The 14796-nt window shown below is 39.7% G+C and overlaps 2 protein-coding genes across 2 annotated transcripts; both read left to right on the forward strand.

The window, feature by feature from the left end:
- Nucleotides 1-628: 628 nt before the first annotated feature.
- Nucleotides 629-1152, forward strand: LOC309661890 (uncharacterized protein; the record flags this gene model as incomplete). Its single annotated transcript, XM_082464022.1, has 1 exon — nt 629-1152. A coding segment is annotated over one exon (429 nt), but the record flags the coding sequence as incomplete, so codon positions are not given.
- Nucleotides 1153-14053: 12901 nt separating this feature from the next.
- LOC309648308 (uncharacterized protein) lies at nt 14054-14577 on the forward strand (the record flags this gene model as incomplete). The annotated part of the gene is made up of 1 exon (XM_082436813.1): nt 14054-14577. A coding segment is annotated over one exon (429 nt), but the record flags the coding sequence as incomplete, so codon positions are not given.
- Nucleotides 14578-14796: the final 219 nt, after the last annotated feature.

A 14796-nucleotide genomic window follows, 5' to 3' on the forward strand; every position in this document is an offset into this window, starting at 1 on the left:
AACTTGCAATTTGGGCACAAAGTTATATTGTATTTATGAGATTTCTGATACCTTGTTTGAATTCTTGTATTGAAGAAGAAATTGATAGGAAATTTTGACATGAAAGATAAAGAATACAGTATTTTCCCTTTCTTATGCCTTTTTGGTGTCCCTCTGCTCTGATGTTAGAGGCATTTATCTTAGAAGGTGTGAGGTCCTTACATTCTTCCTGATTGTCCTTTGCTCTGTATATGTCATTCTGTTGGTACCTCATGAGAGAAGACGATGATAGCAATTGCTTGTGAGCTTGCCCAGGATTTTAGAGCTTGTGTTGGCCTTTTTTGAACATGTTGTTTTCATAAAAAAGAAAAAGAAATAAAAGTAAAAACACCTGCTTGTTTCTTTCAAATAAAGATATTTTCTTTGGAAAAGTTGTGTGAGAAAAGAAAAGTTTTTCTCTGGGGTGATGTATCGATTTGCTAAAGAGCGAGAGAGAAGTCAGAAATTCATTGAAAGGTATTAAAGATATTAAAGCCCATGCTTAGAGATTGCCGAGATAGTATCTGTTGTTATTACACAAGCTTTTCCGCTCTTCTCTGTAAGAATTCCTTCTTGTGAACACGGTCATATACTTTCTTTCAGATATTAAGACTCCAGAAAGAGGTCTTCTGAACAGCAGCAGTGCAAGCAGCCTTGCCAGCCACCTCCAGTGTGCCCACCTAAGTGCCCTGATCCTTGCTCACCTCCCAAGTGTCCAGAACCTTGCCCACGTATAAAGGGCCCTGAGCCATGCCCACCTCAGCAGTGCCAGCAGAAATGCCCTCCTGTGCCACCTCCCCAACAATGCCAGCAGAAGTGCCCACCCAAGAACAAGGAACAGCTTCAGCGTTTATATGGATCAGGAAAGGATAAGGACAATTGGCTCACCGAGTTCCACAGCTCTACCTTCATCTTCTCTTTAAAGCCTATCATGGATACAGAAGAAGCTTCTCCACCCTTCAGCCTGCAGTATGCGTGCGGTGATTCCTGTCCGTCAGAGGTTTCCTATCTGAGGCTGCGTTATACCGCTTCCCTCTGAGACGTACCCGAGAAAGCATCACAGAGCCTCAGAAGGAAGAGCAGCAGCTCTCCTCCTGGGCGCCCTCTGAGGAATCTGTTGATATCTTCTGTGTCTGTCTGTCACCTGGACAGGGGTTCCTACCAGCTGAGCATTTGTTCCTTATCCTCCACGTCTTGAATAAAATACAGTTCTTTTGTTTGATGGTAAAAATATTTTCTTTCTTTTACAACCTGCTTTTTGCTATACCATATCATAATTTTGGTTGATTTCTGTCCTTCTTTGACCCCACGTTTCAGGCTCTCACAATAAGTTTTATCTGAATTTTGAGACCTATCGATGATTATTTCTGTATAATTTCAAATCCAGGTTATTTTTTTTTTTTACTTCTTGCTTGATTGATTTGAGGAACAAATTATGTAACTCCTCAGGATTTGAATCCCTTATTAAAATGTAGGGAAAATCACATTTAGAGTGCCCACTTTCTTATGCTTAGAAATTAAATGAATCTGTGTAATTCAGTTAGCACAATGATGGACACATAATTAGCATTTTGTGAGGTGGCCCATCATCACTGTCTGCTTCATCATCACCATCACCACCATCACCACCATCACCACCACCGCCATGTTTGCTCCAGCAGGAAAGTGGCTCAGACATACCTAGTACAGAAAACAGGGAGATTCTTAAACTCTATTACCCTTTCATATTCTGTGTTCATTTTCTTTTCCAATTTAACTGTATTTTTAAAAAACATCTTTATTGGAATATAATTGTTCTACTATGGTGTGCTAACTTCTGCTTTATAACAAAGTGAATCAGCCATACATATACATATATCCCTATATCTGCTCCCTTTTGCATCTCCCTTCCTATCCCATACCTCTATGTGGTCACAAAGCACCGAGCTGATCTCCTTGTGCTATGTGGATGCTTCCCACTAGCTATTGATTTTATATTTGGTAGAGTATATATGTCCATGACACTCTCTCACTTCGTCCCAGCTTACCTTTCTCCCTTCCCTTGTCCTCAAGTCCATTCAATATGCCTGTGTCCTTCCCCTAGTTTCTTCACAATTTTTTTTTACATGCCATATATATATTATCATACAATATTTGTTTCTCTCTTTCTGACTTCCTTCACTCTGTATGACAGACCTCAGGTCCATCCACCTAATTACAAAAAACTCAATATCTTTTCCTTTTATGACTGAGTAATATTCCATTGTATATATGCACCACATTTTCTTTATCCATTCATCTGTCGATAGACACTTAGGTTGCTTCCATGTCCTGGCTATTGTAAATAGAGCTGCGATGAAGATTGTGGTACATGACTATTTTTGAATTATGGTTTTGTCAGGGTATATGCCGAGTAGTGGGATTGCTGGCCCATATGGTAGCTCTATTTTTAGTATTTAAAGAACCTGTACACTGTTCTCCATAGTGGCTGTATCAATTTACATTCCCACCAAGAGTGCAACAGAGTTCCCTTTTCTCCACACCCTCTTCAGCATTTGTTATTTGTAGATTTTTGATGATGGTCATACTGACCAGTGTGAAGTGATACCTCAGTATAGTTTTGATTTGCATTTCTCTAATGATTAGTGATGTTGAGCAGGCTTTTATGTGTTTGATTTCAATCTGTATATCTTTTTTTTCAGAAATGTCTATTTAAGTCTTCGGCCCATTTTTGGATTGGTTTGTTTGTTTTTTTGATAATGAGCTGCATGTGCTGCTTGTAAATTTTGGAGACTAATCTGCTGTCAGTTGCTTCGTTTACAAATATTTCCTCCCATTCTGAGGGTTGTCTTTTCGTCTTGTTTACGGTTTGTTTGTTGTGCAAAAGCTTTTAAGTTTCATTTGGTCCCATTTGTTTATTTTTGTTTTTATTTCCATTTCCCCAGGAGGTGGGCCACAAAGGATCTTGCTGTGATTCTTTACATAGAGTGTACTGCCATTGTTTTCCTCTAAGAGTTTGATAGTGTCTGGCCTTACATGGAGGTCTTTAATCCATTTTGAGTTTATTTTTGTTTATGGTGTTAGGGAGTGTTGTAATTTCACTCTTTTACATGTAGCTGTCCAGTTTTCCGAGCACCACTTATTGAAGAGGCTGTCTTTTCTCCATTGTATATTCTTGCCTCCTTTATCAAAAATAAGGTGACCATATGTATGTGGGTTTATCTCTGGGCTTTCTGTCCTGTTCCATTGATCTATATTTCTCTTTTTGTTCCAGTACCATACTGTCTTGATTACTGTAGCTTTTAGTATAGTCTGAAGTCCAGGAGCCTGATTCCTTCAGTTCCATTTTTCTTTCTCAAGTTTGCTTTTGCTATTTGGGGTCTTTTTTGTTTCCATAGAAATTGTGAATTTTTTTGTTCTAGTTCTGTGAAAAGTGGCATTGGTACTTAGATCAGTGTTGCATTGGATCTGTAGATTGCTTTGGGTAGTATAGTGATTTTCACAATGTTGAATTTTTAAAAATATGAAAGTACTAATCACTAAATGCATTGACATGAAAATGTACAAAATTGGACAGTTAGGAGTACATGTTGGGGAGCAAAGGGTACTATGGCAGGTTGAGGGGACTGGAGGGTTGAAGGAGAAGACAGAAAATGAGCATGAAAATACATTTTTAATATTACTGTCTTTTAAAGACCTAAAACACATGTGGAAAGAGTAGAAGAAAGAAAAGAGACCAGCCCTAAGTTTGTAATTCACCTAGATTTCAGACCTTTAGTGCTCTGATCCTCTCTCCCCTCCCCAAACCTACTCTCAGTCACTTATACGTGATGGTTTGAGTCTTAAATGGTATCTTCCATTTCTTTCTGGTTTCACACAATTTAAATCTGATATTGATTGTTGGAATAAAAAGTATTTATTTTCCTGATAAAGGAATTTTAAGCATATGACAGTAGTCTAGGGGAGTGTTGGGGTCAGGTGATATGGGACATCCTGATTCTATTAAAAATGTGTTACCACGTTCTACAGTAACATAAAGCCAGTGTTGAAAACTTTTCCTAAATGAGACAGGGCTGCTCACCAGCCATGACCCATAAAGAAAAGTTTCAGTGCCCAAGGGGACAGAAGATAGTTCAGGTCCTGGACTGAAAAGGCAGAAATGAAATCTTTTGCCAGGGTTGGAGAACATACTAGGCCATTGTTTCTTGAACTTCAGTTATTCCCTAAAGGCTCATTATATTTGTTATAATTACACATCACAAGTAGCATATAATATTGATAATTTTTACTTTAAATTCACTTTAAACTAACTTTATGAATTTCTAATTTAATTGGCCATAGGGAATCAAGTGCATGAAATGGCAGAAGAAATATTCAATTTACATATATGTATGTATATATGCATATATATATGAATAGAGAGAGAGACACACACACACACAGCAAGAGAGAGAGAGAGAGAAGAGACAGAGAACGAGCCAAATATAGAGAGAGAGATTAGGAAGGCTGGAAAGGCCAAAATATGCAGGGCCAACCCTAGCTGGAAGGCCATCAGGCAGGGGAATTGTCTCTTACCTGGATGGGGGAGGGGTCCGGCTTTTGTTCTATTCAACAGACTCTATGAGGCCTACCCACTTACAGAGGGCAAACTTCTTTACTCAGGGCACTGATTTAAATATCACTCTCATCCAAAAGCATCCTTAGAGAAAAAGCCCGAAAAAAGATTGACCAAATATTTGAGCAACCTGTTCCAGTCAAGTGGACCCATAAAAAATATCAAAAATTCCTTCCAGCACATGGACAAACTGTATAAAGGAAGTAGAGCAGGAAATAGGTTAATTTCACGTTTATTCCACTGTGATCAATATGGAAGAATCTACAGATAGCTTAAAGTTATAGTAAAATTATTATTAACGATTAAGAAGTAGTGTATGAATGGCAATTAACATCAACGACCGAATTATTAATAAAGTGATTTCAACTATCTCTTGAATTTACCCCTAGATTTGATGTGAATCAATGTGCTTAAATAATTCATAAATAATAAATAGATTTAAAACTCGTTATTTGAATGGCATTGCCTATTAGATAGGGTTTTCCAATGATTTCAAAGAGACAGGAAGCCGGAAAATTTAAACACTAGTCTGAGCTTTCTTCAAAAATTGAAGAATCCAAAGAGGTCCTTTGGGGGAAATTAGGTAAGAGCAGGTGGGATGTCACGTTTGGGAGGTATGTGTAAAAGGCTTGGTTTCTATTGTAAGTCTAAGTTCTGATCTGCCAGCTGATTGGAATTATGGTAGGTGATGCTACGCTCCTAGTGAATTCCTTGTGGCCGGAAGTGAAACAGATTTATAAAGTTCATAGGAATCTGACTGTTGGATGTTCTTAATCTGAAGGAACAAAGCAGTGAAAGGAGGGCCCCAGAGGTCACCACTTTAGTAAACGTATCTAAGTATCATGATGGGAAGTCATCTGAGATCATCTGCAAACACCTCTCAGTCCATTTTAGAAGAGGAGAAGAGATTTCACTTAGCAAGCTGTGGATCAAGGCGAAATGTATTGTAAGAAGGACTTGAGGTAAAGGGAAAGGTGTCACCAGGTAGCCAGGCCATTTTCAAACCAGTATGTACAACAAAATGGCCACCAGATCAAGTGCAACTAGGCAGGCAGTTTTAGAAGTCAAAGAAGGTGAAAGATAGAAAAGGGTCATCTTCCCCAATCAAGAAAGGGAACACTTGCCTACAAGTTAGAGAACCCCTGAAATTCTCCCACTGCCATAAACCACTGAAACGGAGAGCTAAGGCAGGGCCTCTGTGAGTCATGAGAACATAATCTAGTGAGGAGATCCTGGCGCAGGACATTTCCTGTTTTCAGAGTCCCTGCTAAGCCAGTTATGGATAGATTTGCATTTGGGTTGGGAAATGACTGCACGAGGCTAGTTTGGACAGCTCCGCTTCCCCTTGGGTGGGGCAGCAAGCCCCAATAAAAAGGTCCTCTGCTGCAAGACAGCTATCCTCCTGCTACTCGAGTTCCGATTGACTTTGGAGAACCTGGTGAGTCTGATTCTTCAGTTCAAATTTGTTCTCGGGCCCCGAATGTTGAGTTTATGCTGCAGACAGCAAATTTGATGGGTCAAAAGTTATGATCATGGGTATAATGCTACTTAGTGGATGGGAACTTGGAATATGGGCACAATGTTATATTGTATTTACTAGATTTCTGATACCTAGTTTGAATTCCTCTATTGAAAAAGAAATTAATAGGAAATTTTGACATGAAGGGATAAAGAGCAAAGGGTTTACCTTTTTCTATACCTTTTTCTTGGACCTCCGCTGTGATTTCAGAGACATTTATCTTAGAAGGTGTGAGGCTCTTACATTCATCCTGATTGCCCTTTGCTCTGTACAAAGTCATCCTGTCGGGTCCTCATGAGAGAAAATGGTGATAGGAATTGCTTGTGAGGTTGCCCAGAATATTTGAACTTTTGATAGCCTTTTAAAAATATGTTGTTTTCATAAAAAAAAAAGAAAGAGAAATAAAACTGAAACCATCGCTTGTTTCTTCAAAACAAAGATATTTTCTTTGGAAAAGTTGTATGAGAAAAGAAAGTTTTCTCTGGGCTGATGAATAGATTTGCTAAAGAACGAGAGAGATGTCAGAAATTCATTAAAAGGTATTAAAGAGAATAAAACACATGCTTAGAGTCTGGAGAGATACTGTCCGTTTGTGTTACACAAGCTTTTGCTCTTCTCTATGTAGGGATTCCTTATTGTGAACACGGTCATATACTTTCTTTCAGATATTAAGACTGCAGAAAGATGTCTTCTCAAGAGCAGCAGTGCAAGCAGAAGTGCAAGACATCTCCAGTGTGTGTAACTAAGTGCCCTGATCCTTGCTCACCTAAGAAGGATTCAGACCCTTGCCCACCTAAGCCGTGCCAGCAGAAATGCCCTCCTGGGACAGCTATCCAGCAATGCCAGCAGAAGTGCCCACCCAAGGACAAGTAACAGCTTCAGCTTTTATCTGCATCTGGAAAGGATAAGGGCAATCGGCTCACCTAGTTCCACAGCTCCACCTTCATCTTGTCTTCAAAGCCTATCATGGATACAGAAGAAGCTTTCCACCCTTCAGCCTGCAGTATGCGTGTGGTGATTCCTGACGGTCAGAGGTTTCCTATCTGAGTCTGCTATGCCGCTTCCCTCTGGAGGTACCTGAGAAAGCACCACAGAGCCTCAGGAGGAAAAGCAGCAGCTCTCCTCCTGGGGGCCCTCTGAGGATTCTCTCGCTGTCTTCTGTGTCTGTCTGTCACCTGGACAGCGGTTTCTACCAGTTGAGCAACTGTTACTTATCCTCCATATCCTGAATAAAATACATTTCTTCTTGTGATGGTAAAAGTATTTTCCTTCTTTTAAAACCTGCTTTTAGCAATATTATATCATAATTTTGGTTGATTTCTATCCTTCTTCGATTTCAATTTTCAGGCTCTCACAGTCAGTGTTATCTGAATTTAGAGTTATATCGATGATTGTTTGTATATAATTTCAAATCCAGGTTATTTTCTTAATTATTGCTTGATTGATTTGAGGAACAAACTGTTTAACTCCTCAGAAGTTCAATCCCTCTACTAAAATGTGGGGAAAACCACATTTACAGTGCCTACTTGTTTAGGCATAAAATTTACATGAATGTGTGTAATTCAGTTGCCACAATGCCCGGCACATAATTGGCATTTGAGAGGTGGCCGATCATCATTGTCTCTGTCATCATCACCGTCACCACCATCACCACCACCACCATGTTTGCTCCGGCAGGAAAGAGGCTCAGACATACCTAGTACAGCACAGAAAGAGATTCTTAAACTATATTACACTTTCATATTCTGTGTTCCTTTTCTTTTCCAACTTAACTGTATTTATAATCTGATATGACACATTAAATGCTTTGGGAAATATTGGGATATTGTGCATAAAATTATAGTAGTTCTGAAAACATGGGTAGTACAAATAATGGGAAGTTTAAAGTGTCCTTACCAGGCAAAGCGCTGCCTGCTCTCCATGTGCACAACATGCTCTTCTTACTGTGAAACTCAACAACCTCAGGGTCTTATTATATATTTTCGCCTCTGAAGTTACTTTCTTGATTGATTTGACCCCACCTTTGAGGTCCACTGGGGTTTCCAATGTTTATCTAGATTTACAAAATGACTTTGCTATGCAGCTTGTTTTCTAAGTGCTTAGCTTAGTGGTCCAGTAAGCCGTGAATAGGGATGTGTTCTTTAAGCATATCTCTTCTTGTGGTCCTAGATGTAAAGGAGTCCAAGATGCCAGAACTGCAGAAGAAAAAGATCCCCAGATTACTGCCCAAAGCTCATCAGAGTATTACATGAGTGAGAAATCAACACTGATATTTGGGAGTTGTCTCTACTTTAGTTAGTGTTATTTGACCTGACAGAGAATTTAGTTCTGTGAGGTGTGATGCTCCTGTAGAAATCTTAAAATTAGGGCATTGGCTTAAGAGTCTGGAGGTATTTGGCAAGGAATCTGATATTGGAAGCCATCAATGTGGTGATACATTTTATTCAATGGCAAAATGTTTGCAGTAATGGTTGTCCATGGTATCCTGAGAGGCAGACTAAATGTTGGTCACTTGTTGACTTGACCAGGGTATTTCAATAGACATATGTTCAGGAAAAACTTTCTAGTTGGCAGGTCGGAAATTGAAAAAAATGAAAAGGAAAAAATACAGCCCAGATATTCAAAACCTTGTTGAATTAGGAAACGCAACACTTGTAAGCCCTAAAGAGTAAGAGATGGGATTAGAAGTGTTTTTTTAAAATAATTAATTATTAATTAATTAATTAATTAATTTTTGGCTCTGTTGGGTCTTCATTTCTGTGCGAGGGCTTTCTCTAGTTGCGGCAAGCAGGGACCAGTCTTCATCGCGGTGCGCGGGCCTTTCCCTCTCGTGGACTCTCTTGTTGCCAGAGCACAGGCTCCAGTCGCGCAGGCTCAGTAGTGGTGGTTCTCGGGCCTAGGTGCTCCGCGGCATGTGGGATCATCCCAAACCAGGACTGAAACCCGTGTCCCCTGCATTAGCAGGCAGATTCTCAACCACTGCACCACCGGGGAAGCCCTAGAAGTGGTTTTGAACTTGAAGCCCAATTTCAGGTGACTGTAACAATAGAGAAAAGTTACAAAAGTTGTAGTCTTTCCACCTGTGTGCCAGGGAGCCTCATGGAAATTGTATTATGTTCAGGGATCAAGGCAGCAATTTAATCAGGCCAGAAAATTGTTTCCAGAAAAGGACCTGAGTGAGGTCTCTAGCACATAGTAATGATTGGAGGAACGAATTATGTCAGGTGCCTACTAAGTGTTTGAGGGAATTGACAACTAAATAAACTATAAGCCAAAACGAAAAAGACTGATTTTTCAAGAATTGTAATGACTTTCCAGCCCTCCTTTCCCCACTTTCAACCCTACCTACTTCAGATGTGGTCAGTACAGGTGATTAAAAGTGAATATCCCCTATGAGGTGGATACAGGGCCCCAGAGAATAATGGATAAGGGAAGCTCTCTCAGAGAATAGTATCAGAGCCTAAGAGAGGCAAGGAGGAGAAGGAACACAGAGCTTCTCAAACGTTGTTACTCTTTTGTATGATGGTTATTCTTTCATCTTTCCCCTCCAGTTTTATTGAGGTATAATTGATTAAATTGTACACATTACTGTGTATAATGTGGCGATTTGACATATGTGTACTTTGTGTAGTGATTTACACCATAGGTTACATAATACATTAATTACTTCAACAGTAGCCATTTAACTGTGTGTATGGCTGAGTGTTTGCGTGTGTGTGTGTGTGTGTGCATTTGGGTTTGGTGAGAATGCTTAAGGTCTACTTTCTCAGCAAGTTTCAAGTACACAACACAGTGTTAATATCAAGACTCACCATGCTGTACCTCAGACTCCCAGAGCTTATTCATCGTATGACTACAGACTTGTACCCTTTGCCCAACATCTCCATTTTTCCCACATCCCCCAGGCCCTGCTGAACACCATTCTACTATCTGTTTCTGTGACATCTGTGACTTTGGCAATATAATCCTAAATAAACATTGGCTCAAAGAAGAAATAACAAATACATATAAAATACTTTGTGATGAATGAAAATGAAAAGAAAACATAGAAGAACTTTAAGGATAAATGTAACGCAGTGCATAGAGAGCAACTTACGGCTGGAGGCATGTGTTTTACAGAAGATAAAAGATCTCAAATCAGTAACCTGAGAGACATGTATGCATGTGTGTGGGTTTATGAAAATTGAAAACTCCTAACACTAAAAACAGCAAAATATAAGCAGTGATTATTTTTGGCCGTTTAATAAACATGCTTATTTTTGAACAGCTTTATGTTTTCCCCATTATATTATATGAGGTAATATTTTTATAACAATTTATCATAATATTTAAAAAATATGTAGTAGTCACTGAAGATGTGGCTGAGATGGAGGGAAAGTTTATGTCCTGAACTTCTGGCGCATGCCCAGCTGGTGACTCTTTCACAGGTTTCAGGTGTCTCCTCTTTCTCTTCCTCTCCTCCTCATTGTCCTCTTCTTCCTCCTTTCCCATTATAAAACCACATTCCTGAAAATCTTCCTGATTATTTGGCCAAGACAAGTTACTAGGCCACTTCTTCCTCCTGACTGCAGGAAGAATTATAAAAGATATTAAAGGAGTGTTACTAAATGCATGGGCAACATTTCAAAGTACTAAATTGAACAGTTAAGGTGTATATATTGGGCAGCGAAGGTAATATGGCTGGTGGAGGTTTCCGGAGAGTTGAAGAAGAAGACAGAGAATAAACGGTGAAAATTTGTTTTTCTATTACTGTCTTCAAAGCCATAAAGCATGTTTGGAAAGAGCAGAAGAAAGCAAGTATACCAGATGAGCCCTAAGTCCATATTTCATCTAGATTTCAGACCTTAGTGCTCTGATCTTCTCTCCCCTCCCAACCCCACTCTCAATCACTTATATGTGATGCTGTGGGTTTTAAATGGTATCTTATATCTATTTTTGGTTTCACACAATTGAAATCTGATATTTACTTATGGAATACAACAGTTTTATTTCCTGATAAAGGAATTTTAAGCACACGAGGGCAGTCTAGGGAAGTGTTCTCCTCAGGTGAGGTAGGCTATCCTGATTCCATTAAACATGTGTTCCCACATTCTACAGTAACATTCAGTGAGAGTTACAAGTTTATTCCTAAGCGAGACACGGCTCTTCACCAGCCATGGCCCATCACGAGAAGCTTCAGTGCCCAAGGGGACAGCATAGACAAGAGTAGTGTTCAGGCCCAGGATAGAAGAGAGGAACTGTGGAAGAAATGTTGACAGCTAAATCTCTGAAAAGGCAGAAAGGAAATCTCTGGAGAACATGCTAGGACACTGTTGCCCGAACTTCAGTTATTCGCTAAAACCTCATTATATTTGTCATAATTCCACACCACATGTATTACATAACATTAATAATTTTTAATTTAACTTCACTTTATAATAACTTTGAACATTTTTAATTTAGTTGACCATAGTTAATCATGTACATGATATGGCAGATGAAATATTTAAATTATATATTACAGCATATATGTACATATATACATATAGAAATATGTTACAGAACGAGAGGGACAGAGGGAGAGAGAGAGAGAGAGAGAGAGAAAGAGGGAGAGAGAGAGAGAGAGAGAGAGAGAGATTACAAAGTTTGGCAAACTCAAAATCTGCAGAGCTGAAACGCTGCTGGAAGTCGATCCGACAGGGGAATTATCTTTTACCTGGGTGAAGGTCAGCCTTGTTCTATTCAGGCCATCAGTGGATTGGATGAGGACTTCCCACCTTATAGAGGGCAATTGCTTTACTCAGGTCACTGATTTAAAAAATACTCTCATCCAAAAGAATCTGTACAGGAGCACCCAGAATAATGTTTGACCAGATAACCGTGGACTCTGTGCCACTGAAGCTGACCCATAAATTAAGCATCAAAACTTCCTTCCAGCACAGTAACAAATTGTATGAAGAAAATAGAGCAGGAAATAGGTTTATTTGACATACGTTCCACTGTGACCAAAATGGAAAATGTAAAAACTAAGTTAAAATTATAATAAAATTGTTATTAATGATTGAAAAATTGTATATGAATGGCAATGAACTTCAGGGACTGCATTTTTAATAAAGTGATTTCAACTTCCTCTTAAATTTATCCCTAGATTTGCTGTGGAACAACATGTGTTTAAATAATTCATAAATATTAAATACATATAAATTAGTTATTTGAATGGTGTTGCATATTGGGATTCCCAATAATTTCAAAGGGACAGGAAGCCAGAAAATTTGAAGAATCCTCTGGGCTTTCTTCAAGGTGAAGAAATCCAAAGAGGTTAGTTGGGAGAAATTAGATAAGAGCAGGTGGTATAACACTTTTGGGCGGTATGAGCAAAATGCTTGATTTCTGTTGAAAATCTAGAGTCTGAGCTGCCAGCTCCTCTTAGTTATGGTAGCTCATGCTATGCTCTTAGTGAACTCCTTTTGGCCTGAAGTAAAACAGTTTTATAAAGGTCCCAGGAATCTGACTGCTGGATGTTCGTTATTTGAGGGAGCAAAGCAGTGAAAGGAGGACCCTAGAGGTCACCACTTTACTGAACGTGTCTAAGTGTCATGATGGGAAGTCATCTGAGATGATCTGCTAACTTCCCTCAGTCCATTTTAGAAGAAGAGAAGAGACTTTGCTTGGCAAGCCATGAATAAATGGGAAATGCATTGTAAGAAAATCTTGAGGTAAAGAGAAAAGTGTCACTACGTAGCCAGACCCTTTTGAAACCATTATGGGCATCAAAATGGTCAGCAGATCACGTGTAGCTAGGAAGGCAGTTTTAGAAGTCAAGGAAGGCGAAAGATAGAAAAGGGTCGTCTTCCCCAATCAAGAAAGGGGAATTTTGATTACAAGTCAGAGAACCTCCCAAATCCCCCCACTGCCATAAACCACGGAAACGGAGAGCTAAGGCAGGGACTCTGTGAGTCATGAGAACGTAATCCATTGAGGAGGTCCTGGAGCAGGACATTTCTTGTTTTCAGAGTCTCTGCCAAGCCATTTATAGATGGATTTGCATTTTGGTTGGGAAATGAATGGACCGGACCAGTTTTGGCAGCTCCCCTTCCTCCTAGGTGGGACAGCAAGCCCCAATGAATAGGTCCTCTGCTGCATCACAGCCATCCTCCTGCTACTGTAGTCCCAATTGAATTTGGAGAACGTGGTGAGTAGGATTCTTTAGTTCAAATTTGTTCTTCAGCTTCTGAATGTAGCATTTATCCTGGAGACAGCAAATTTGATGGGTCCAAAGTTACCATCATGGGTTTAATGCTACTAATTGGATGGGAACTTGCAATTTGGGCACAAAGTTATATTGTATTTATGAGATTTCTGATACCTTGTTTGAATTCTTGTATTGAAGAAGAAATTGATAGGAAATTTTGACATGAAAGATAAAGAATACAGTATTTTCCCTTTCTTATGCCTTTTTGGTGTCCCTCTGCTCTGATGTTAGAGGCATTTATCTTAGAAGGTGTGAGGTCCTTACATTCTTCCTGATTGTCCTTTGCTCTGTATATGTCATTCTGTTGGTACCTCATGAGAGAAGACGATGATAGCAATTGCTTGTGAGCTTGCCCAGGATTTTAGAGCTTGTGTTGGCCTTTTTTGAACATGTTGTTTTCATAAAAAAGAAAAAGAAATAAAAGTAAAAACACCTGCTTGTTTCTTTCAAATAAAGATATTTTCTTTGGAAAAGTTGTGTGAGAAAAGAAAAGTTTTTCTCTGGGGTGATGTATCGATTTGCTAAAGAGCGAGAGAGAAGTCAGAAATTCATTGAAAGGTATTAAAGATATTAAAGCCCATGCTTAGAGATTGCCGAGATAGTATCTGTTGTTATTACACAAGCTTTTCCGCTCTTCTCTGTAAGAATTCCTTCTTGTGAACACGGTCATATACTTTCTTTCAGATATTAAGACTCCAGAAAGAGGTCTTCTGAACAGCAGCAGTGCAAGCAGCCTTGCCAGCCACCTCCAGTGTGCCCACCTAAGTGCCCTGATCCTTGCTCACCTCCCAAGTGTCCAGAACCTTGCCCACGTATAAAGGGCCCTGAGCCATGCCCACCTCAGCAGTGCCAGCAGAAATGCCCTCCTGTGCCACCTCCCCAACAATGCCAGCAGAAGTGCCCACCCAAGAACAAGGAACAGCTTCAGCGTTTATATGGATCAGGAAAGGATAAGGACAATTGGCTCACCGAGTTCCACAGCTCTACCTTCATCTTCTCTTTAAAGCCTATCATGGATACAGAAGAAGCTTCTCCACCCTTCAGCCTGCAGTATGCGTGCGGTGATTCCTGTCCGTCAGAGGTTTCCTATCTGAGGCTGCGTTATACCGCTTCCCTCTGAGACGTACCCGAGAAAGCATCACAGAGCCTCAGAAGGAAGAGCAGCAGCTCTCCTCCTGGGCGCCCTCTGAGGAATCTGTTGATATCTTCTGTGTCTGTCTGTCACCTGGACAGGGGTTCCTACCAGCTGAGCATTTGTTCCTTATCCTCCACGTCTTGAATAAAATACAGTTCTTTTGTTTGATGGTAAAAATATTTTCTTTCTTTTACAACCTGCTTTTTGCTATACCATATCATAATTTTGGTTGATTTCTGTCCTTCTTTGACCCCACGTTTCAGGCTCTCACAATAAGTTTTATCTGAATTTTGAGACCT

Source organism: Balaenoptera physalus, assembly GCF_965194825.1.
Source record: "Balaenoptera physalus genome assembly, chromosome: 1".
NCBI classification, from domain to species: Eukaryota; Metazoa; Chordata; class Mammalia; order Artiodactyla; family Balaenopteridae; genus Balaenoptera; species Balaenoptera physalus.